The sequence below is a fragment of the Melanostigma gelatinosum genome (assembly GCF_949748355.1).
Source record: "Melanostigma gelatinosum genome assembly, chromosome: 1".
In the NCBI taxonomy this organism is placed as follows: domain Eukaryota; kingdom Metazoa; phylum Chordata; class Actinopteri; order Perciformes; family Zoarcidae; genus Melanostigma; species Melanostigma gelatinosum.
The window spans coordinates 30,462,705-30,488,244 of record NC_136634.1 but is presented as its reverse complement, the minus strand read 5'-3'; the positions used below and the strand labels follow the sequence as shown (position 1 = coordinate 30,488,244).

The 25,540-nt window shown below is 47.9% G+C and overlaps 1 protein-coding gene across 1 annotated transcript; it reads left to right on the top strand.

The window, feature by feature from the left end:
* Window positions 1-498: 498 nt before the first annotated feature.
* On the top strand, window positions 499-25,540 carry cotl1 (coactosin-like F-actin binding protein 1). Its single transcript, XM_079273023.1, has 4 exons — window positions 499-917; window positions 1,829-1,911; window positions 12,841-12,998; window positions 25,403-25,540. Exons 1-4 carry the CDS (start codon window positions 841-843, stop codon window positions 25,511-25,513), a joined length of 429 nt encoding a protein of 142 aa, XP_079129149.1. The 5' UTR covers window positions 499-840; the 3' UTR covers window positions 25,514-25,540.

Here is a 25,540-nt window from a genome sequence, read left to right as displayed (position 1 = left end):
CAAATTGCATGTTGTTAATAGTGAGTATGTTTGTTTTTATGTTGTTTGTATTGGCTAATTCTACTGGGTGTTTTCTGTCTGAAAACAGATCACTGTAGCTGTAGTACATTCATGAAACAAAACTGGATCACAATATCATGTAAAACAAATCATTTCTCCACTTTCATCTCCCTAACAGATCAAATATATAGCAAATGTAACAAAATTAGAAATGGCTTGTGAGGATAATACGCTGTTTAAGTCATGAGAAGCCCTATTTTTAAAAGGAAATTGAAAGTCACTGCTGGTGAAGAAAATAATGACATACATGTCTGACTACGAAATGTATCCTTGGATTTATATACATTTTTGTGAATAAATATGATATCACAACATTGTTTTAGCTGCAGCCGTTCCCTTCAATACGTGTTTTACTTTATTTTGAAAGTCCTTACCGGAAAATGTAGTCGTTCGCTGTGTGTGCCTTGACAGAGGCCCTCATACCATTGACCATTGACAGGGAGAAGGTGAATCCAGCGTTTGAGGGACTACTCTGCTGGCAACCTGATCGACGAGCATCACCAACGCCCATAAAGTAGCGATATACAGGAAATAAACCTCGCTGCTAGAAGAAGAGCCGTCTCTCTCCGCTACATCCTACCGGCTCAGTCGTTCCAGGGGGTGGTCGTGATTTTGGAGTGAAGGCTATCGTATACCGTTATCAGTTATAGTACTCTGATGTTCAGCATCAACTGCACAAGTTAGCTGCTTTTTAATCCTGTGCTAGCTAGCTCTCCCTGGTTTGGACTGATACAACGGCGACTTCGACTGTTTTGACTCCTGTTTAACACTATACGAAAAATGGCAACCCAAATCGATAAAGAGGCTTGCAGAGAGGCTTACAACCAAGTCAGAGACGATAACTCGGACACCATTTGGTGAGTGCGCGGACATGGATACTTCTCCATACTCCGTTAAATAATGGGACTATTCTTAATTTCCTTGCTTTAAAAAAAAACAGTCACTCACTAGCGATTAGTTACTTCGGCAGACATTCAATACAATAATTAATCCGTTTAAAAAAAATCTAATCTCCGTTAGAATTTTAATTCGCACAGCCTGCTACCGCCCACTGCGCCTTCTTTTCGGTGGCGAAGGGTGCTGAAATAAGACGCGGATCTTTTTTTAAAATATTACTTTACATTATATGCTGAATAAGCACAGACTGGCGAGCCAAATACGCGCCGAATGGACGATAGATTCACAAAGACATAGAAAATGCAGTGCGCTGTTTTTTTGTCGTGTGAACGTTTGCATTTAACCAATGTAACTTAAAATTGCTCGATATTTTAAAGCAGTTCCACCCGCTCACTCCGCGGTAGAACGGCTCATCGGAGGGGGTTTGCCCCGCAACTCAAGCCTTCGCGAATTGTTTCAAACTGGAATCGACGCCATAATTCAAAACGGCTTAGGCTTGTAACAATATGTGGCTCAAACAGCATACAGTCAGCAATTATGGTCCCGTACTATATCGCTGATCCGATCTAGCTGATCTGTATTCAGTACTAGCGGCCACACACTGCACAGTTATCAGGCCCGGCGGGGCAGAAGTCATTTCCTTTGTCCTGTATTCTGAGAGGATAACGTTATAGTCGTGACACATGCACATGGCTGACACACAGCCCCCTCCACCACCACTACCCTGCATTGAGTGTATTTGGGGCAATCTGTGTGCATTGCTCCAGTCTGCAAAGAAAATGGGCCCCAATGTGCGCAACAATGTTGAGAATGAATAGATCGTGAGGCTGGATGGTGATAAATAACGCACGGTGTGTTGTGCATCCTCCAGGGCCGTGTTTAAATACGAGGGCACCAGGATCCTGCCTGCAGGACAAGGGACGGACTATGAGGACTTCAAGAGCATGTGCACAGGTAAGGAGGGGATCCTATTATCAATGGCCCACCCTAGTTGTCAACCAAGCATTGCCGGTGTAATGCGTCCTCCCTGCTGCTGGCTAGTGTTGTGGTGTGTGTGTGTGTGTGTGTGTGCGCGCGCGGCTTTGTCTCCGGACGGGTTAAACGGCCTGCTGGATGGGCCACACAGCTTGGCAGGACACTAATCTTTTAAGACTCTCTGTGCTCTGTCACCCATTGGCCTAACGACACTGTCAAAGCACTTAGCACTGTATGCGTTGCGTAATCTCTTCCATAATATCCTGCAGCTTTTTTTTTTTTTTTTTACAAGGTGAAACACTTAAGGTCATCTTTTTTACATTGTTTTCCTGAATTACTACAGAAAGACTTAGAAACTTTAAGTTTTCTAACTCGTCAGCGTTCATGTTCACCTGTCGCTGCTTTTGAGTTCAATAATGCTCCAAAATCATCTACATGCAGCTGAATGTAAAACAATGCATGATACAAAGTCGTTTTGAGTTATTTTCTGATTGTGTGTGTGCTTTGAATGAATGCTCAGTTATTACTAGTACCTCTGTCTGCATGGAGCCCATTTCTGTTCGTCACAAAAAAGCCTCTGGAGTAAAGCATCTGCTCTGATGTTGGGTGTGGCTGTTTCTGATGCTTGCTCGGGTTGTCTTTTAAAGATTACTGCTTCGGGGCTGTACTCCTTTTATTTATTGATTTATTTAGCTTCCTGGCATTTCAGAGCTAACATTCCTATGTTGAAATAACTAATTTATCACCACGCTTTACGACCGCTCCGCGTGTGCTGTCGGTTCCTGTTCGGAGATGACACACACACACACACACACACACACACACACACACACACACACACACACACACACACACACACACACACACATTATCAGACATCTTTCTGTCCGTGGGCTTGTTTTCCTTATTTAGCAGTGAAGTTGTAACTCTGCAGAAGAAAAAACAAAACAAGGCTCTGAGTGTAGGAGGAGCCGATGCCGAGGCTTGAAGAGGAGGGTCACTTTTGCATAGTGATCTTCAAGTCATCCAACTGCAGAAGGGAGAGGGAGGTGAATTCTGTTGTGCACAAGTTGAGTCAATGCAAGAAGACGGATAGGACTGCATGCAGGGCAGGGGAAGTTCTGAATCCTTACATTACATTAGAATTGCCACCAGGACTTTTAAAACACAATTTCTGCTGATAAAATGGAGCAACAACCAACAACTTCTTTAGTCACTGTCATGAATTATTCATTGTTGTCACGGGAGTTCACAGATAGGACCCAAACGCAAGACCACAGGAGACAGAAGTGAATGTTAAACAGGCTTTATTTATAGACAGGTGGGTGCAGGTGTGGAGCCCGTGGTCCGACACCCGAGTGGCAGATCGACAGTGTGATGTCCCGTGGCTCGACACTGGAGAGTTGACAGATCGATGGTGTGAGTCCCGTGGCTCGACACTGGAGGGCTGGTGAGTTGACGGCGTGAAGTCCCGTGGCTCGATACTGGAGTCGACAGAGTGTAATCCGTAGACCACAACGAGAGCAGAGCGGCAGAGCGCATCCACAAAACACAAGGAGGGCAGAGCGGCGAAGTGTAATCCACAGACACAAGGAGGGCAGAGGAGCGGAGTGTAATCCACAGACACAAGGCGGGCAGAGGAACCACGGGGTTTCAGCGGGAGAAGACGGTACGACCTGACACTCCCAGACTGCAGGGCCAGAGCTTATATAGTGGCAGGATACTCATTAAGGGGCCCTGAGTCTGGTGTGTCAGGCTGCAGGAGGTGATCAGCTTGAGTGTCCTCAGCCGTGCACGATTAAGGGTGCGGCCATGGGAGGTGTCTGGAGGCAGAGGACAAACACAGAGCACATGGCACACAATAACAGACAGGGGAATCCTGGATCCTGACAGTACCCCCCCCTTAAGGCACGGATTCCAGACGTAACACAAGACCCAACACAGGGCGGGCGGAGGGGGTCCGGAGGAGGGATGTCCCCACAGCTATAAGGCCGACTAGGGTGGGCGGCGGGGGTCCGGAGGAGGGGTGACAGGATCTGACCCGCCACGGGGCCGCCGAAGAGCGTCGGCCCCCGGTGCTCCGGCGGACGGCCGGGAGGGCAGAAGGCCTCCGGACACGGGTGCTCCGGCGGACGGCCGGGAGGGCAGAAGGGCTCCGGCCACGGGTGCTCCGGCGGACGGCCGGGCGGGCGGACGGGTTCTGGAGAATAGGATGCTGGTGCAGCAGGGGCAGGTCCTGGAGGTCTCTGCTGCTCCGCGACGGCAGCGGGCACTGGAGGTCGCTGCTGCTCAGAGACGGCAGCGGGCACTGGAGGTCGCTGCCGCTCAGAGACGGCAACTGGAGGTCGTTGCGCCTCTGGGACGGCGGCCGGGTGTGGGAGAGGCTGCGGCACGGAGGCGGCGACAGGAACTGGAGCGGACTGCGGCGCTGAGGCGGCAGGAACTGGAGCGGGCTGCGGCGCTGAGGCGGCAGGAACTGAAGCGGGCTGCGGCGTAGAGGCGGCAGTGGCAGGAACTGGCGTAGAGGTGGCAGCGGCAGGAACTGGAGCTGGCGCTGCGGCGGCAGGAACTGGAGCGGGCTGCGGCGTAGAGGCGGCAGCAACTGGAGCTGGCGCTGCGGCGGCAGGAACTGGCGTAGAGGCGGCCGCGGCAGGAACTGGAGCTGGCGCTGCGGCGGGAACTGGGACTGCGGCGGCAGGAACTGGAGCTGCGGCGGCAGGAACTGGAGCTGCGGCGGTAGGAACTGGAGCTGGCCCTGCGGCGGCAGGAACTGGAGCTGCGGCGGCAGGAACTGGAGGTTGCTGCTGCTCCGGGATGACAGCGGCGGGAACTGGAGGTCGCTGCTGCTCCGGGATGACAGCGGCGGGAACTGGAGGTCGCTGCTGCTCCGGGACGGCAGCGGCGGGAACTGGCGGTCGCTGCTCTGGGACGGCAGCGGCGGGAGCTGGAGGTCGCTGCTGATCTGGGACGGCAGCGGCGGGAACTGGAGGTCGCTGCTGCTCCGGGATGACAGCGGCGGGAACTGGAGGTCGCTGCTGCTCCGGGACGGCAGCGGCGGGAACTGGCGGTCGCTGCTGCTCCGGGATGACAGCGGCGGGAACTGGAGGTCGCTGCTGCACTGCGACTGCCGGGACTGGAGGTCGCCACGGTATGGAGACAGCGGCGGCCGGGACTGGAGGTCGCCGCGGTACGGAGACGGCGGCGGCCGGGACTGGCGAAAGCTGTGCCGCAGAGGCGGTAGGAACCGGAGCTAGCTGCGGCGAAGAGGTGACAGGAACAGGAGCCGGCTGCAATACAGTCTGACTACGGGGAGCCGGAGTCGACCGGGCCACTGAGTGTTCCGCTACCCTTGCATGGCTCAGTCTCCGGCTGAGAAGGCGCTTGACCATATACTCAGAGTTCCCCAGAGGGTCAAAAACTCTCATCAGAGCAGTCACAAAGTCCACATACCCCACAGTATTAGGCTGGTCGCTGCTCACTGTGTACATGGCCCAGTCCAAAGCCCTTCCCCGCAGTAAGCAGACCACGTAAGACACCTTGGACCTGTCTGAGGCGAAAGTCAGGGGCTGTCGGTCAAACACCCGTTGGCATAGCAACAGGAAGCCTTGACACCTCCCCAGTGTTCCATCATAGGGACTCGGAGCCGGCACGGGGGATTCCCAGACCGGCGGAGCGAGGACAGGAGAGGGGAGTGCAGGTGATGGGTCCGGTGCTGGAGCCGGCTGAAGCTGGCCTGTCCGAACCAGTCCCTGCAAGATGCGGCCAACCCCAGAGACCTCAGCTTCCATGGATTGCAGGGCTTGACGCATCTCCATGAGCATCTGCTGGGGTGCCTCCAGCTGCGTGCTATGTCCGGCCAGCGTAGCTGCTCCTGTGGTTGCTGGGTCCATTATGGTGTCAGGTCGTTCTGTCACGGGAGTTCACAGATAGGACCCAAACGCAAGACCACAGGAGACAGAAGTGAATGTTAAACAGGCTTTATTTATAGACAGGTGGGTGCAGGTGTGGAGCCCGTGGTCCGACACCCGAGTGGCAGATCGACAGTGTGATGTCCCGTGGCTCGACACTGGAGAGTTGACAGATCGATGGTGTGAGTCCCGTGGCTCGACACTGGAGGGCTGGTGAGTTGACGGCGTGAAGTCCCGTGGCTCGATACTGGAGTCGACAGAGTGTAATCCGTAGACCACAACGAGAGCAGAGCGGCAGAGCGCATCCACAAAACACAAGGAGGGCAGAGCGGCGAAGTGTAATCCACAGACACAAGGAGGGCAGAGGAGCGGAGTGTAATCCACAGACACAAGGCGGGCAGAGGAACCACGGGGTTTCAGCGGGAGAAGACGGTACGACCTGACACTCCCAGACTGCAGGGCCAGAGCTTATATAGTGGCAGGATACTCATTAAGGGGCCCTGAGTCTGGTGTGTCAGGCTGCAGGAGGTGATCAGCTTGAGTGTCCTCAGCCGTGCACGATTAAGGGTGCGGCCATGGGAGGTGTCTGGAGGCAGAGGACAAACACAGAGCACATGGCACACAATAACAGACAGGGGAATCCTGGATCCTGACAATTGTAGGTCACCAAACTATCAGCTTATGGGAAATCCCGTCCTGAATGTCTCCTGACGGGACGGCACGGCTCTAGGGACGGCAGTGTTCGGTCCGTTTGTCGAGGCTGAATTTGCTCGACAAATATTGGATGTGCTGTCACTACTGAATTTGTTTCATTATCCTCATAGGATGAATCCTAATTACTTCGATGAGCCCCTGACTTTTCCTCTAGCGCCACCAGCAGGTAGAGGTTCCCACTAATATCCAGTGGATGGATTGGGGCAGAATCTGATTCGTAGATGTCTTGTGTACAGATTTGACATTTTGTCCTGAGGTTGGCTAAAAAGAGAAGCTGGTGAAGTGTTCAAAATACAAATTCTCTATTCTCTGGGGAGCATGAATCGCTCTGTAGCTTTAATGGTTATATCTGGTTGTTAGAATTTTTTTGTGTACAAGTGAAAATCTTGGCCCAATGGTGTAACTACAGGAACGGTCAGAAGGTCACCCAAAACAGTGGAACTCCTCTACTAAGGACCCTAGATATAAAAGAGCTGGGCGTCAACAAAGTGATTAGGATTCATCCTTTGGGAACTCTGCACCAAATGATGACTGGCTTCACCGTCCTCGGGCGCTGCTCTTAAGCGAAGATCAAAAGCAAGACCAAATTTGGACTCAGTTGACATGTTGGTAACACCACTCCTCTCCGTACCCACCTGACACTGTCCACAGGAGACAGCTCTAGTTTCCTGGCTGTGTCGCAGAGGGACCGAGCGTGGGCTCAGAGAGCGAACACAGGAAGACACGGTGTCACCCGCCCAACCTTCGGTGTGCCAAAATGAGGTCATTTTATGCAGCGCAACGTGTCTGCCGACAAGTCTTTTTTTGCTGTCTCGTTATTGTTCTCGTTTCAGTGCAGTTTTCTCTGCAGCAGGAGGTGGGGGGGGGGGGGTGGGAGAAGCTGACTGCAGAGAAAACTGCAGAGTCAGCATGGCTTCGAAGGAAAGACAAACCAGGAAACAAGAGTGAGGAAGTGTATGTTTGCATCTCAAATGGTGACAATGACAGTTAAGACAAAGGGTCACGGAATTGACTTAGCTGAATCAGGTGTGTGTGTGTGTGTGTGTGTGTGTGTGTGTGTGTGTGTGTGTGTGTGTGTGTGTGTGTGTGTGTGTGTGTGTGTGTGTGTGTGTGTGTGTGTGTGTGTGTGTGTGTGTGTGTGTGTGTGTGTGTGTTGCTCTGGGCAAGGTGTGGAAACTAGCGGCATCCTTTGTGGCCGCACTGATACGACTCTTTTATAGCGGCTGCTCCTGTTAATGTGCAGCCGGTCCGATCACAACAGTGCGACTGAGGCTCTGCCAAGAAAGTCTCAAATCAGCGGCTTCAATCGGGACATAAAGACAGTACAGGTCGCACTGTGTCAACTCTGTGTGGCATCCATGTAAAATCAACTGAGCGTTTTAGTGGAACTTCATTTCAAATCAAATCTTGGCCTTTCGTTGCCATCAGTGGCAACCACTTTTTTATTTGTTGCATGCGATATTTCAATATTGCTGGTACAGTCAGAACCAGATAACGCTGCACAATGGTGAATTGAGTTGTTTCAATCAATTGAACAATCAATCAAGTTTTATTTATATAGCACCTTTCAAACTATTGAAATGCAATTCAAAGTGCTTTACACATGATTGACAAGAGGAAAACAAGATACTGACAAGACTACATACCACACCAAATTAAGGATGATTTGTGAAGTCTTGGGAGGTGAAGTTTCCCTCCATCTTAGAGATGGGCGGAGAATTATACTACAAAGCATGTTCAACACCTCGATAAGCCATGCATTGACAGGCCGATGAACACCGCCATTAGCAAGACTTTCATTATAACAGACGTATAACTGTATAGTGTTTTAATAACTGAAAATAGAAGATGACTGAAAATTGTAACCATACTTTCAGTTTCAGCAACTAAAAGCTAAGGAGAAGTTAAGTTGAGCCCTGCCTCCAGCTGATGTGTGATGCTGACTGTCCCAGTCCGGGGGATGGGACGCTCTTCACTGTTGCTGCTCCAGGATGATGTTTCATAAATGCTGCCTGGTGGGACCACAGACGATGTAAGAAGTGGACGTCGTCATCGTGACGTCACCCTTTGGTTTGTGGACTGATGTTTTCAAGCTTCGAATTCTGCGTTTTTCGCCGTCGGAATCTTGGATTACGGCCGGCGCCATGTTGTATTTTTGTACCAATGAACAGAAGTGACCATATTTGGGCTGTGGAGGGGTGACTTGGAGACGCCGTATACGTCTCTGATAGCGACAGCGACCTGTCATTCACAGTAAGCCCGCCCCTAAAACATAACTCTAAATTGGACCATCATTTAATAAATGAACATCATAATGTATTGAAGAAGACTCAAAACTAGCAGTTGAGATTACATTTCCTCATTGGCTTCACTCTGAAGAACCGGAGGGTGGGACGACCAAGTGAACAGTTTCTGCTTGTTTTCTGTCAGCCAGCGGTGCACTACAGAGGGGTAAGTGCAGGGAAGTCAACGTTTGGTAATTTATTGATAAAGGCACATGCTTGTATCAGTCATTGGCCTTTATAGATCTTCAGTGCATCATAAATCGATTCACTTCCAGAATTTGTGTGTTGTTTATCCAGTAAGGATGTTAATTCCAGATGGAAACTGTCATGGCTGATGCAGGCGGCACGAGCAGGGAGCTTCAGAGCGGCAGATTCAATGAAGATACCCTGAATCAAACAGAAGTCTTCCAGCTTTCTACCAGGCAGGTAGATAATGGATGAACGAAACTCCGTTCGGCAACCCAGCTGAGCCCCTCTAGTCTGAGTCCTGTTAACTTACTGATGATGAAAACCCAACATTTCTTGATTTTGTTGCTTCAAAATAATAGCTTTTTAAATAACGACATAACGGGGGACTTTTATTGCGAAGAATTTGTAGGAAAATGCGTTCATCATCAAATTAGCTGAGCTTTGTTAGCGGCTATCTCACCTCGAACGAATTTCTTCAAATTTGGCACACATGTGCACCTGGACTCAGGGAATAAACCATTAGAATTTGATGGTCAAAGGTCACTGTGTCCCCACAAAACACCCTTCTGGACAAACATGGATGTAAACTGCAACTTGACTGGTTGACGGAGGCATTTGTACCTCTGTGTTTAGACCGTGTCCGACACAGTGGAAGTTTTTCATTTGAACTTAGACTGTCGGACGTGGAACTTGCTGCCTCAGCAATTATCTGCCAGCAGGACAGAGTAGTGCGTTCTCTGCCTCTGTTAGATCATGGGACGTCGAATGCAGGACCTAAATAGAGGGCTTATTCCATGTACGTCGTTAGCCATTATGCAGAAAGCAACTGTGCCCTGCTGGTTACTGCTGCGGAATGTTTTTTTCCGGAATCGTTGGAATGTTGAATTTGTTGGCAATTTGTTGCCAGCAGCATAGATTAGTGGCTTCACAAACACGGGGAAAGCCAGCATCACTACTAATAGAACGTAAAGTGCTGTTTGTTAGCATTGAAGATGTTTTTTATTACTTGGTATAAAACACTACTAATGACGGATGTAAAGAGTCCCAGAGGTAACTGTAGGCAAATGTTATAACAGATATTTAGGCTTTCTCTTTGTTCTGGGGGCCATTGCCTTGACATGAAGACCACTTTTTTATTGTATGAACCAATGTTCAATATTTTCAAAAACCTCTTAAAACACAAAAGTTTAATTTGTCTTCAAATACCGGGACATTATTAATATTTGTTCCTTAAGTGTACTGAAGGAGCATATCACATGACATTGTTAGGATACTTTTGAGACTGAGAACATGACCACAAATATACTGATATACTAAATATCTTGTAAACCAATTTAATCCCATTTGAAAATATCTTTTACACAACAGGTAGATTTCCTCATGTTTGTGATGCATTTACAAATTAATTTAAAAAAAAGAATTGTATTTTAAGTAGTCTCCCCTCACATTTTTACAGCCGATCCTTTTTGTATAATTATTTAGTTTATTTCACTTCCCAATTTAAATGATTTGCTTTTATCAGTGTGCCTTTTTGTGGCATGTCATGTTCTTAGATGTATTACAATAAGCTTTTATAAATATCGTCCAGCCATAAACAGACAGGCTCTTTTCTTCCTCTTTGACAGTTCTGCTTCACTGTTCTGATTGTACAAATGACCGAAATCCACGAGTGCAACTCTTGTTAAAAATATCTTTTCTGTCAAGACACCCGTCAGAGTTTTGCCGAGAGCTGAAAGGCGGGACAAGGTTTGATCACCTCTCAATTCTGTGTGCAGGAATCATAACACATACAGGGAATACAGTCTTTGCAGTTTGAGATGTTCATATTGATATGCAGCAGAAAGAATGCAATGATTTAATGCAAAACAGCTGACAAGCTTGATTCCAAAAAAAAGCAACATAACTCAGGATAACTGAGGACAAACTGACAAAGAACAAAAGAAGTGTGCATGTATTAATAAGGACTGAGTTAATGGGGAAGTGGGAACAGGTGAGCAGAGCACAGGTGACCACAGGCCTGACGAGAGACAGGTGAACCTAATGGGACAATGAGTTAACTTCAAAATAAAAGCAGGAAACACTAAACCTGAAGGAAACCAGGCGGCAACCTCCGGTTCTGCCAAGTGAAGCCCACGTGGAAGTGTCTTAAAACCTGCGTTCTCTCTAGTGTCCACCAGGGGGCGACTCCTCTGGTTGTATAGAAGTCTATGAGAAAATGACTCTACTTCTCTCTTGATTTATTACCTCAGTAAACATTGTAAACATGAGTTTATGTCTCAATCTCTAGTTTCAAGTCTTCTTCAAAACAGCATGATGTTCATTTAGTACATTATGGTCCATTTAGAGTCACACAGACCATAAAGCAGGGGATGCTTTAGGGCGGGCTTACTGTGATTGACAGGTCGCTGCCGCTACCAGAGCCGTATACTGTGTCTCTACGTCACTCCTCCGCATTCCAAATATGGTCACGTCTGTTCATTGGCTGCAAAAAACACAACATGGCGACGGCCGTAATCCAAGATGGCGACGGCAAAATCGCCGAACTCAAGGCTTCATAACATCAGTCCACAAACCAATGAGTGACGTCACGATGACTACGTCCACTTCTTATATAGAGTTAACTTCAAGATAGAGGAAGGAAACACAAGAAACAAGGGAGACCAAAACACAAATTTCTCTGAAAAACAGAAAGATGCAACACAGTCCAGTCTCCACATATAAAGTGTGACAACAGACTGTGACAACAGTAGCATCAACAGCCAAATTAAATCAGTGCTGATATAAATCTGGGCTGAATGTGGCTCAGTTATAATCTGAGGCTCCGCTAGTCCTTGTTGATGCGTCCTTGGGCAAGACACTTAACCCCAAGTTGCTCCTGTAGCTGTGCCTACGTTGTGTAAATGTTGTGTGACTGTTAGTCCTGATGGGCAGGTGGCACCTTGAATGGTAGCTCCTGTCAGTAATGGGTGTGAATGGGTGAATGATGACATGTAGGGTCGTGTTAAAACACTTTTCAAGTCCATTCACCATTATTAGGCTGTATAAATATATTTAAAATCATATTCTATCTATCAAATAAGATCATTTCAACATAATTATGAACTGTCATTTATTTTTGCTTCAAAGTTCTGAAATATACAATCCATTATTGAAAACTTAGGTTTGGATAATAGCTGGACCAATCGTAAAATGTGTTTGTACCCAAGACAAAATCCCAAATAAAAGGAAATTGGGGAACGTGGCAAGTTTTCCTAAATCACTCGTACAAGCCCCTTAAGAACCAATCCTTTCGTAGCAGTGCTTCTTGCATAAGGCCCATTGTTTCGGTTGAATAGGATTTAGAGGCCCGAAGAGGTACAAGTCGGGAAGAGAAAGCAGCACAAATGTGTTCGCGTTTGCTGCACGTTCTTCACGTGCTTCTGCAGTGGACCACCGTGACAGTGACGGCCGTGGTCACTGGGACACAACTGCAAGGCTCACAAAAGATTTTACTCATTTAGTCTGTTGACCTGAATATTTCCTCAGTGCATACACACACACACACACACACACACACACTTCACTCAGTTTGGGGCTGTTGGGACTCCGCCAGTGCAGTGGAATTACAAAAAAGCAGAACCTTTGTATTCATCTGCACTGCAACACTGCAACTCTTTTTGCTCACTCTCTTTGTCTGTCCTACACACACACACACACACACACAGGACGTACAAACACTGTCCCACTGGGGTGTGATGAGAGTGTGTCACATTTTAAAAATATCAATTGTAATGTTGAGTGTTAACACGGCCCTGTTCCATCTCCTCCCTCAGATGACGCCCGTCTGTTCGCCTTCGTCCGGATCACGATGGGGGACGCCATGAGCAAACGGGCCAAGTTCACCCTCATCACCTGGATCGGGGAGAACATCGGCGGGCTGCAGCGCGCCAAGATCAGCACCGACAAGGCGCTGGTCAAAGAGATCGTGCAGGTCAGAGACTCCGCGGGTGTCGCATGTGGAGGAAGTGGCAATTACAGTAATGGCTGTTATCATGAGAGGAGCTGTAATGGTTCCCTTTTGGTAAACCGGTCGGTTACAGAGGCAAAATGACAACAGAGGGCTGCATAAAGTTGCAAAAAATATATTTTTTTTAATTGAAACTCTAGATAATAGTGAAAAGTCCAAAATATTGAGAAACATTTTGCAGCTATGTGCGCTTTATATTTACTTGTTAAAGCTACACATTGACATTGGAGGGGAAAAAAGTGAGAGTCAATGTTGTCCTTGCAGTCATCAGGTGGAAACCCGATTCCAAATGAATGCTAATGTTGCTCTGTGTCAGCTGGACATGTAAACAACATGAAAAGATGCAGCACAATGCAGCTCTACCCTGTGGAGGACTGCTGCGTCGTGCTGCCAGTGCTCAAACGCTCCACGTGGTTCCTTTAATGTGTTGACTTGTGCTCAACTAAGCAGCCATGCTGTTATACCCTGGCCTGGAGGACAAGGAACAGTTTCTTTGTCCTCCGGAATTTATTGCCAAAGAATTGTCTCAAGAAGATCAGATCCTTTTAATAATAATAATATATGTGAAGAGACTGTCTGATCACATGTTTATGTTAATTATTCCTAACAATAATTATTAACAATTATTTCCACAACAATGATGGGAGGAAACAGATATATTTAAACATGCAACATGTATTTGTTAATCTCTTTCAACATTTGAAAGTCAGACTGTAACATTTTTGAACAAATCATGAACTCCCATGTTTATACAAATGATCAGTTATGTAAGATAAAAACTCTTTCACATTTTTAAATGAATCCTATTACATGAGTACTAATGCAATTACATTCGTATTAATCACCAAATCTGTAGCATTTTTAACAAATAAAAGATTTTGAACACTTTTTGAACATATTTGTTTTCACATTTTTGTACAATATTTGAGTTTAATGTTGTCATGGTGTTTTCAATGAAAACATTGTTATATATATATATAACATAATGTATAATATAATATATATATATATATATATATAAGCCTGGCACTGCATACCGTTTACCAACGTCATCTGGTGTATAATGAGACACGGCAGCTGTGAGTGAGTCTTGTAGATGTGCATCAGTGAGGCGTGTTCTGTGTTTGTTCTTGATGAAGTTCATGTCAGAAAAGGCTGATTCCAGAGAGGTTGAACCAAAAAGGCAGCAACTTTCATAGCTGCTGTGCATACACCTTTGTATTTGTCTGTGTCCACAAGGCACCAACAGTTTGGTGCAGACTGATGGGCTTTGAGGTGGAGGTCATTTTGAAACGTTATGATTTCAATCTCCACCTGTCCAGCCCCCAAGTTGAAAGTAGCACTTAGTTGCTCAGCAATGCATGTCATGTCCACTTGCATGAAAGGATTTGAAACGAATGACACACATGGCTCAAGTTGATCAAAGTCACAAAACCTGTTCTCAAACTCTTGCCCGAGTCTGTTTATGACTTGAGAGGACTTTTCTACTGCTTTGTCAAAAGCCACAGATGCTGAAGCATCGTCATTCAACACTGACTGTACGGAGGGAAAGTGCAGCACTTTTTTTCTCTATTCATCTTAGCTTTAAATGCGTTTACAGCACTTATCATGTCAGCAACAGTTTTACCGTTGCCTTGCAGCTCACAGTTCAGATGGTTCAGTTTCCCAGTGATGTCCGTTAAAAAGGAAAGGTCAAGGATCCACTCAGGGTCCTCGAGCAGCAAGTAGTCTTCCCCTTTGGATTGCATGAACTCCTTGATTTCGCCCCAAAAGTGCCAAAAAATGCTGCAAAATCCGTACCCTGCTGAGCCATCGGATTTCTGTGCGTAGTAACAGGTCACCATATTCAGCTGACAGCTCCTCCAATAGCACCTTGCATGTCCTGTGTTGTTTGGCTTTTTATGATCTTCATTTATGCCATTTATGATCTTCACGACAGGAGTCATAACATGATCAAAGCCGGTCACTTTTGCACACAGCGCCTGCTGGTGAATGATGCAGTGGTAATGGATACATTTTGGGAAGTCTGGGTCACCTTTGCATTGTACAATGAAGCCGACATGCCGGCCCGTCATGGCGGGAGCCCCGTCTGTTGTCACAGACACCAGCTTTTCTAACGGGACATTTTTTCTCCACAAAGAAACTCTTCACCGCGTTGTAGATGTCGATTCCCCTCGTTGTTGTCTTCAGGGGCAGAAGTGTCAGGACTTCTTCTTTTGTGGAGAAATCATCGAACACCATTCGGATAAACATCATCAGCTGAGCTGTACTGGTGCTGTCCACGGACTCGTCGCACCGGATGCTAAACCACCTGCACTGAACCAGATCCCGGTCCAGTTGCTCCGTTAAGTTTTCGGATATAGCCGACACTCTTCTTACCATCGTACTCGCCCCCAGTTGCACATCAAAGAAAGCGGAGATGGCATCGGGACCATTCTTCTCGTCTTTGAGCACAGTGTTTGCAACAACTATCATCATTGCTTCTTTCAAGACCTCCCTGTCCGAAAAGGCTTTCTTGTTCTTCATCAAAATGTGCAACTCTAAACGAAGCTTCAGTTGTTTTTTGTGATTTTATGACCGGCCTCGTGAAAGAAGACTGTTGTTTGCCCAAAGCTGCCTTTTAGTCACACGCTTTTTCTGTCCGTAGTGCGCCGCCAGGTGGGTAGTTAGCATGGAAGCTATTGTGACACGTACTGAAGTGTCTCTCCACATTGTGCCGCTTTACCGTCGCAACAGTTTCCCCGCAAATGAGACACACACATTTGTCTTTCACTGTCGTAAAAAAGAACTCTTCCTCCCAATCATTGTGGAAGTAGTATGTTTTCTTTCGCTTTTCTGCCATGTTTTCTTTAGTTTGGGGGGTAAGAACCACATCTAGCGTCGTAGCTTCCCATCGTAGCTGAGCCTGCTTCCTTGTCTCAGCAAAGAGTGAGATGGCCATTTGACATGCGCACAATATTGAACTTTGACTTCAGACAAGGTCAGAGTTCATATACATAAAACATTTTAGTTTTTAAAATGTTGTATTAAATATTGTGATATTACATGAATTACATTAATGCAAGCATTTTTGATTAAAAAAAGAAGAGCGACTAAAACTTTTCAGACGGCGCTCCATGGTGACTCGTGCTATTTTTAGAACATGCCTTGCGGGCGACTCGCGTGGTCCTTGCGGGCGACCAGGCGCCCGCGGGCACCGTGTTGGCTACCTCCGCGTTGGAGTTTAGTACAAGCCATTTAAAAGAGTAATGGCTATCATGAACAATAATTTAAAAACAATCAAATCTGACTCAATGTTAAAGTAACATAGACCAAGCCCAGCAGTTCATGTGGTGCTATGTTCTGTTGGGAACTAAAGGAGCGTGGTTGGGTTATCAGCATTTAAGAAACTGAATTCTTGACATCAATAGAATTATTGATGTATGTAACAATTATTAATGATTATTAATATAAACGGGGCACCACCCTGCGAACAGGGACCAATAACCAAACGATAAAACTAAGTCTCATAATTAGTAGTCACTCATAATGTCAATAGTCTGCGTATGACTATACATTCAGTGACAGTGAAGGTTTTTAAGTTCGAGCACAGGCCACTACATACAGTCTTATCAAATACATATGCACAAGTAATCACAGACGACTGCTCCTGAAAGTATAACAGAGTTTATTGAATCAAAATAATAAATGATCAAATCAATTAATATTGCAACCAACAAACGTTATCATACAATTTTATATGCCTAAACTAAAGAATGAATAAAGTGGATGAGGGTGTATGTGTGTGTGTGGGTCTGTGGGTGAACAGGAAGGAGTCTTACAGCTACGCTAAAGACTACAAAGATGGCGGCGTCGAGTGACGCTGGCCAAAGGGGAGGGGCCTTAAGAACTACAGCTAGAAACTACAAAGATGGCGGAGTCGAGGGACCCGGACAAAATGGCAGAATGGGGCTGCTGTACGTAATTCACGTTTGCCTGGGCAGCACGTGATGTGAGGCGCTCGTTTGAACGAGGTTCCCCAGGGGTAGAATTAGGAGCTGTGTGTGTGTGTGTTTCGTGAAAGGAGGAAAGAGAAAAAAGGTGGGGGCTCATGAATCAGACTTCTGCGCGCGGTGCGCGTTGTAGTGAGCCTGAGTTGGCTGGCTCTATCACGCATAAATATACCGCTGTCGTCTTGAGAACTGCCGGTAACTTATGCCGTGATAAACCACGCACCTCAGCTCACTCACCGAGTCGAGTTAATGAAAAGAGAACTTCCACACGGAGTGGAAGACAATGAATGAAATTAATCCCAAAGAAACAGTCATAGTTGATACACAAATACAGCGGCGCTTCTCTGCGCCGTAATGATTGCGTAATACCTCAATATCACGCGACAGTCTTAAACACACAAAAACACGGGAATATCAACATATAAATGAATGGCCTGAATTAAACTTAAGTTAATTTAAGCTAAGCTATGCCCAAATGCCAAGAATCTTACTTGTAGATGCTTCGTTGCAACGTGGAAGTGTTTGTGGCAAAGCTGTCCGTTTTCCTCGTCGGGAAGGGGGACAGGGGGGAGCTTGCGGGTCGGCGCGGCTTTGCAGCGGGCGCTGTGTGTCGCGCGGCGGTGAGCTGGCGCGGCTTCGGTCCGTTAGCGTGGCTCTGGAGCAAACGCAGGTCCGGTCTGTACTCGCTGCAGGGAGAACAGTTAACTTCGGATGAGACGACGTGTCTGCGCGTCTTGCCGGGAATCCTCGGTCACGAGAGGAGCGAGGCTTCGTCGGGCTCCTCTGTGCCGGTTTGTGCACAAAATAAAAAGAAACAAAAAGCAGAGAACGGATCGCTGATGCGGATTCGTTTCGCGGGCTGTTTCGTCCAGCGAAATGGCTCGTGACCTGTCAGGGTTTGAGGGTTTGAGTAGGGTTGAAGGGCCGTTGCTTCCTCGTGGCCTCGTCGTGCTGGAGGGGGGGGAGGAGAGGCCGATGTGTCTTCATGCGTCCAGGACGAAGGTCCGGGCGAAGAGAGCGGTTGTGTGCCTCCTAACTCAACCGAGGTCGAAGGGGGAAAGCTGGATTCTCTGTGGCCTGGACAGCGGGGGGGGGTCCGGGCGAGGAGAGCGGTGTGTGCCTCCTAACTCAACCGAGGTCGAAGGGGGAAAGCTGGATTCTCTGTGGCCTGGACAGGGGGGGGGTCCGGGCGAGGAGAGCGGTGTGTGCCTCCTGTTACCCCCGGAGGGAGAGTTGGAAAAAGCTGGATTCTCTGTGGCCTGGACGGGGGGGGGGGGTCCGGGCGAAGAGAGCGGTTGTGCCTCCTGTTAACCCCGGAGGGAGAGTCGGAAAAAGCTGGATTCTCTGTGGCCTGGACGGGGGGGGGGGTCCGGGCGAAGAGAGCGGTTGTGTGCCTCCTAACTCAACCGAGGTCGAAGGGGGAAAGCATAGAAGTGTGAACTAAAAACAGTTTTATAGAACATCGGCTGAACCACAGGGGTCCTGGGTTCTCTTGGCTCTCGGCCAATGAGATTGCCGCGGTTACCATGGTTATTTGGGGGGGGGGGAATTCACACCTGAGTGTGAAATCCCTTTGCTCTCCTCAAACTACAAATCAGGATGAGACCTTTGCTTGACAAAGTGAAGGCCTGATTTCTTTGTCCACAGCACATGTTTAAGCCACATGGTCAGAGCCCAACATCCCCCCTTTGTTCTGAAGAGCGAGGTGTTGGCTTCGGTCTTTAGAGCAAACCAAGGGCTGGCATGTGCATCCATGTGGTGAGGAAACCTGAAGAGGTGAGACAGTCCAAGTGTTCCTGAGACCAAAAGCAGTGGTTAAAACAGGCAGTGTTCAAGGTTCATAGTGGTCAAGTTCATGGTGTTCAAGTTCAGAGTTCATTGGCATCTGGGCAGATGACTAAGGTGGCATCTGGGCAGATGACTTTAACTACTTCTACCTACATCTACTATCATACACAATTCAAATCATAGGTGAGCAAAACATTATTCCCAAATAATTCAATCGCTATTATGATGTTGTGATAATCTAGCATTGCGGCACAGTGTCAAAGAAAGTAACAACCCAAATAAACAAAACAAAAGAGAGAGAAGGAAAGAATAGAAAGACAAGAAGCAGGTGAGGGGCAAACAGTGGTTACTGGTTCAACTCCTAGACAGGACTGGAGTCCGTCGGCGGAGCAGTCGTAGGTTGGCTACGTGGTGTTATGAATAGGAGGGAATCCAGTTAGTCTGTCGCTTCTGGATCTATTAGTACATGATATGTGCGTCTACCTCTCTCTGATCGGTAGATTTAGAGCGAGTCCTGTGTCTAAGTTTTAGAATCTATCGATATTGGAGTTGCGTTGCCAAGACTATAGGCCAGAGGTACCTGTGAGGGTTGCATAACAGTAGTGGTAGCAGATTTACAGATTTCGTTAGCACGGCTAGTGTGACTAGCTAGGCTGGTCTCTCGCTGCTCCAGCTGTTGACAGCTGAGCCTTCTCGGATGAGGTCCTGGGTTAAATCTGGCTGCTACGGCAGAGGGTATGTCTTCTCTGGTTACTTCTGGTAGAGTCTATAAAGCATGCAAAGGGTTCTCTATGAGAGTGGAGCATCAGTTTACAGTCACAATGGTTTGTCAGGTCATGCAACTGTTCTGGTTGTGTTGTAGGCTGTGTTAGCGGTTAGTGCATGTCTACAGGGTGAGTTGAAGCATGCAGTTAAACGTCAGTAGTCAATAGTAAGCTGCCATTCTGCCGGTTGGTTTCGGCACTGGCGAGATTAGAGTGTACTTCCTGTGAAGTACATCTCTCTAAGTTTCTGTTGTCAGAGAGCCCACCCCCCTCGCGCTGTTTGAGTGGCGAGGGCAGATATCCCACGTTACCGTCAGCACTCAGGGAAACGTCGCGAACAGTTTCACTCTGGAGTGTGTCATGACGGGCTGGTGATATCTCCCTCCCCCCACCCTCCTAATTAGAGATGGAGACAGGTCCGGCGCACAGGTCAAGTTCAGTTACCTACGGCACTGGCGACTTGACAGGCCCGGGCGATGACTCGGCTGAAAGAAGGCGGTGGCTTCGTTGAACAAGCTGGAGGTGGCTCATGCTGACAGAGCAGGAGAAGAAGGCTTAGTTGACGAAAGATCTTACGAGCTTGGGTGCTCGAAGGGCCTCTAAGGTTGTGGCACCCTAGAGGTGTATGCAAAAAGGTGGGGGAACACATGAGGCTCGTTTCTGACCCGGAGTCGGGTAGAGCAAGAGTGTTATGACCCCCCAGTTAGACTGAAAAATATGTATAGATTTATACATACCGGGCATTGCCTTTGCGAACAAGGTCGCCCAAGAAGGTTGAAGAACGAGGTGCGAAATGGGAGTGGTCGTTTCCGGAAGTGTGCTGAGTTCTCTTCCCCCCCCCCTACCATGTCGACTTGGCAGCAGGGGGAAAGGTCACTTGGCTTAGTCAGGTGGGCTGCGAGTCAGCGTTACCTGATGTGTTGCCCTTGAGGGCGTCTTTCACCCGCCTGGTTCCGTTGGTCTTTCGACCGCCAGGGTCGTCTGTTCCTCGGGGGTGACCAGGGCTCGCTAGGCCAAGTCCTCTCGTCGTCTTCCAACGCTAGGTCGGAGTCGCTCGACTGTTGGATGCCTAAGACTATGGCGGTGTCTTCGTACCGATTTGTCGGCCGTCCGCGTGTCTCCCATGCAAGTTGCGCGTATTTCCTAATCTCTGGCATGGTGAGGTTACTCGTTCTGCAGTGCATGGTAACATCGTATCTCACGTTGTCGTGGAGATTGTGCAAGAATAGCGACTTGAAGGCATGGTCTTCTTCTAGACCTGGGGCGTTACGTCCTTGGAAGTACGCAGATCTCAAGCGCCTGAAGTAGTCTCTCGGAGACTCTAGCCTTTCCTGGGAAATGGCAAAGGCGCAGAGGGTGGCAGAAGCTGGGTCGTTGTACAAGGAGTACTCCTCCCTAAGGGCGTGACAAAGGGATGAATAGCAGTCGCGGATGCTCGGCTGGAGCGTTTCCACGAAAGCGTGGACGCTTCGCGCAGTGGTTTTCCACACTAGCTTTAGCTTTTCGCGCGATGAGGGGCGCGATAGGTCGAGGAGGCAGCGATCGATCTCCCTTAGGTAGTCATCGATGCTCGAGTCGTAATTATCGGGATTAAAGCGCCCTACGTCTTTTACCAGAGACTCAATCTGTCGAGTACGCAGGCCTCCAAGGTTGATGGGGCCTGGGCCGTCCGAGTCGTCTGAGTCTCCATACTCGCGATGGTGGTAACGACGATCATCCTCCCTCCCTGAGGGGGATGGGGTCAGTTCTTGTCGCGCGCGTGAACTGCGTGGAGGATTGCGTTCGCCTGAGGTGGTTTTGAAGCCACCTGGGCCGACTAGGACCTGGTGTTGGTCCTCTCTCCTCCTGGTTGGGGATGTCGCCTTCAAGAAATGCAAGGTGGTTCGGGTCTCGGGGAATGAAGGAGCCGAGACCAAGAAATGACTGGGCTGAAAGGCTCGGTAGGGGGTAGCAGTACCTACCGGGGTTGCTGGAACACCTTGAAGCGCTTTCAGTTTGTCATCACTCTCTGATGCTTTAGAGAGTTCTAGGTTGACCTCTCTGAGGTCACTGCGCAGGCTACTATTTTCTGACTGTAGGGCTCTACAGTCACGTGACAACTCCTGAACCTCTGTTCGGAGTGTCCAGATCTCGCGTTGCTGCTCGTCGCTCTGTGCCCGGGTTCGGGCAGCTTGCAGCTGCATTTTCTGATGGTAGATGAGCAGTATTTCGCCGATTACGTCCTGAATCAGGCGCTCTCTGTTACCTGCTGGGTTATTTACATAAGCCACCAGCTGCTCTAATTGCTCGTCGCATAGGACAGCAGTGTATTTTGCAAAGTACTCTCTTTCCTTTGCTGTGAGTCCGAGGACATCAGCCACGGCATCTCGTAATGCGGTGTCTTCTGGAGCTACAGCTCCAGGAATGGGGGATTTCTCGTTGCTCATTCTCTCTAATGAGCACGACTCCCAGTAGTTGTTAATTCCCTAGTGTTAGAACGGAAACTGTTAGTGTTACGGTTCATGCAGGCGCACAGTGAAATGTCTAGCTCTGTGACTTACGTTTCTACTGTTGCTTCTCTGAGGTATCACTACTGCTTTGCAGCCAGAGGTGCGAAAATGCTAATGTGGTTTAGCACTTTGGGCCTGTGACAGCTGTGTGTAACTTCTTTGAGGGATTTAAGAAAGCAAGCAAGGTATTACAAATAAACGATCAAATCTACTACACAGCTGGCTGTTAGTTTTAAGAAATGAAACAAATAATTAAACCTGGAAACGAAATAAAATTTCGAGAAGGGAATTAAAGATTAAGATTAAAAATCAAAATTTAAAATCAAAAATTTAATTACAATAAGACAAGATTTTGAAGATCAAAGCCTACCTATTTTGGGAAATAAGTTTCAGGAATTTGGATCATTCAAAAGAAGAAAAAAAAATAATTTTTCGGAAAAAATATTTTTTGGAAAATTAATTATTCAAAAATAATTATGGATTAATGTGCATATATACTGTAACAAAACTGGAATAACGTAGCCTCACACGGGGCACCATTATGTTGGGAACTAAAGGAGCGTGGTTGGGTTATCAGCATTTAAGAAACTGAATTCTTGACATCAATAGAATTATTGATGTATGTAACAATTATTAATGATTATTAATATAAACGGGGCACCACCCTGCGAACAGGGACCAATAACCAAACGATAAAACTAAGTCTCATAATTAGTAGTCACTCATAATGTCAATAGTCTGCGTATGACTATACATTCAGTGACAGTGAAGGTTTTTAAGTTCGAGCACAGGCCACTACATACAGTCTTATCAAATACATATGCACAAGTAATCACAGACGACTGCTCCTGAAAGTATAACAGAGTTTATTGAATCAAAATAATAAATGATCAAATCAATTAATATTGCAACCAACAAACGTTATCATACAATTTTATATGCCTAAACTAAAGAATGAATAAAGTGGATGAGGGTGTATGTGTGTGTGTGGGTCTGTGGGTGAACAGGAAGGAGTCTTACAGCTACGCTAAAGACTACAAAGATGGCGGCGTCGAGTGACGCTGGCCAAAGGGGAGGGGCCTTAAGAACTACAGCTAGAAACTACAAAGATGGCGGAGTCGAGGGACCCGGACAAAATGGCAGAATGGGGCTGCTGTACGTAATTCACGTTTGCCTGGGCAGCACGTGATGTGAGGCGCTCGTTTGAACGAGGTTCCCCAGGGGTAGAATTAGGAGCTGTGTGTGTGTGTGTTTCGTGAAAGGAGGAAAGAGAAAAAAGGTGGGGGCTCATGAATCAGACTTCTGCGCGCGGTGCGCGTTGTAGTGAGCCTGAGTTGGCTGGCTCTATCACGCATAAATATACCGCTGTCGTCTTGAGAACTGCCGGTAACTTATGCCGTGATAAACCACGCACCTCAGCTCACTCACCGAGTCGAGTTAATGAAAAGAGAACTTCCACACGGAGTGGAAGACAATGAATGAAATTAATCCCAAAGAAACAGTCATAGTTGATACACAAATACAGCGGCGCTTCTCTGCGCCGTAATGATTGCGTAATACCTCAATATCACGCGACAGTCTTAAACACACAAAAACACGGGAATATCAACATATAAATGAATGGCCTGAATTAAACTTAAGTTAATTTAAGCTAAGCTATGCCCAAATGCCAAGAATCTTACTTGTAGATGCTTCGTTGCAACGTGGAAGTGTTTGTGGCAAAGCTGTCCGTTTTCCTCGTCGGGAAGGGGGACAGGGGGGAGCTTGCGGGTCGGCGCGGCTTTGCAGCGGGCGCTGTGTGTCGCGCGGCGGTGAGCTGGCGCGGCTTCGGTCCGTTAGCGTGGCTCTGGAGCAAACGCAGGTCCGGTCTGTACTCGCTGCAGGGAGAACAGTTAACTTCGGATGAGACGACGTGTCTGCGCGTCTTGCCGGGAATCCTCGGTCACGAGAGGAGCGAGGCTTCGTCGGGCTCCTCTGTGCCGGTTTGTGCACAAAATAAAAAGAAACAAAAAGCAGAGAACGGATCGCTGATGCGGATTCGTTTCGCGGGCTGTTTCGTCCAGCGAAATGGCTCGTGACCTGTCAGGGTTTGAGGGTTTGAGTAGGGTTGAAGGGCCGTTGCTTCCTCGTGGCCTCGTCGTGCTGGAGGGGGGGGAGGAGAGGCCGATGTGTCTTCATGCGTCCAGGACGAAGGTCCGGGCGAAGAGAGCGGTTGTGTGCCTCCTAACTCAACCGAGGTCGAAGGGGGAAAGCTGGATTCTCTGTGGCCTGGACAGCGGGGGGGGGTCCGGGCGAGGAGAGCGGTGTGTGCCTCCTAACTCAACCGAGGTCGAAGGGGGAAAGCTGGATTCTCTGTGGCCTGGACAGGGGGGGGGTCCGGGCGAGGAGAGCGGTGTGTGCCTCCTGTTACCCCCGGAGGGAGAGTTGGAAAAAGCTGGATTCTCTGTGGCCTGGACGGGGGGGGGGGGTCCGGGCGAAGAGAGCGGTTGTGCCTCCTGTTAACCCCGGAGGGAGAGTCGGAAAAAGCTGGATTCTCTGTGGCCTGGACGGGGGGGGGGGTCCGGGCGAAGAGAGCGGTTGTGTGCCTCCTAACTCAACCGAGGTCGAAGGGGGAAAGCATAGAAGTGTGAACTAAAAACAGTTTTATAGAACATCGGCTGAACCACAGGGGTCCTGGGTTCTCTTGGCTCTCGGCCAATGAGATTGCCGCGGTTACCATGGTTATTTGGGGGGGGGGAATTCACACCTGAGTGTGAAATCCCTTTGCTCTCCTCAAACTACAAATCAGGATGAGACCTTTGCTTGACAAAGTGAAGGCCTGATTTCTTTGTCCACAGCACATGTTTAAGCCACATGGTCAGAGCCCAACAGTTCTGTAACTGTAGCATGAAATCATGGTGACGGTATTAGCATGCTAGCTAGCTAACAACCCCGCCACTAATATAACAATGTATGTCTTCGTCTCCACACTCTTGTCACAGCGTAGGAAAGCACATTGCTATCGCCAAATAATTATTCACACCGATTCAAAAGATTTTGTAATGTGCCAATAGCACAATCTAAAGTCAACAGAAAGGAGATAAAAGGCTGAATGATACACTGGTCACAGAAAATGAGCCAACGATAGACGATTCCTGACTGATGCACTCAGAAGTTTGTCATGATTTTCCAGAAAAAATTTTAATATTTTTCGAAGCAATTAAAAGTATTGTTTTGCTATCGGTACAAAAATACTCATTGAAAAATATAAAACATCAGCCAGCCCTAATTAGTTTGGGTTGTTCCCATTCTGCTAAAAGTAACTTTGGGTTTTCTGAACTCTTTTGTGTCCACAGAACTTTGCCAAGGAGTTCATGTTCAGTGACCCGAGGGAACTGGATGCAGACAACATCCGTACAGAGCTGAAGAAGGCCGGTGGAGCCAACTATGACGCTCAGGCCGAGTAGAGAAGTGCCATGGTCCACTGGAAGGGT

What these genes read in the sequence shown, in the direction of transcription:
- cotl1 (XM_079273023.1), top strand. Translation starts at nt 841, where the DNA reads ATGGCAACCCAAATCGATAAAGAGGCTTGCAGAGAGGCTTACAACCAA. An exon ending in GATAACTCGGACACCATTTG is followed by an intron (nt 918 to 1,828) that starts GTGAGTGCGCGG and finishes TGCATCCTCCAG; the next exon opens with GGCCGTGTTTAAATACGAGG. An exon ending in TGGTCAAAGAGATCGTGCAG is followed by an intron (nt 12,999 to 25,402) that starts GTCAGAGACTCC and finishes TTGTGTCCACAG; the next exon opens with AACTTTGCCAAGGAGTTCAT.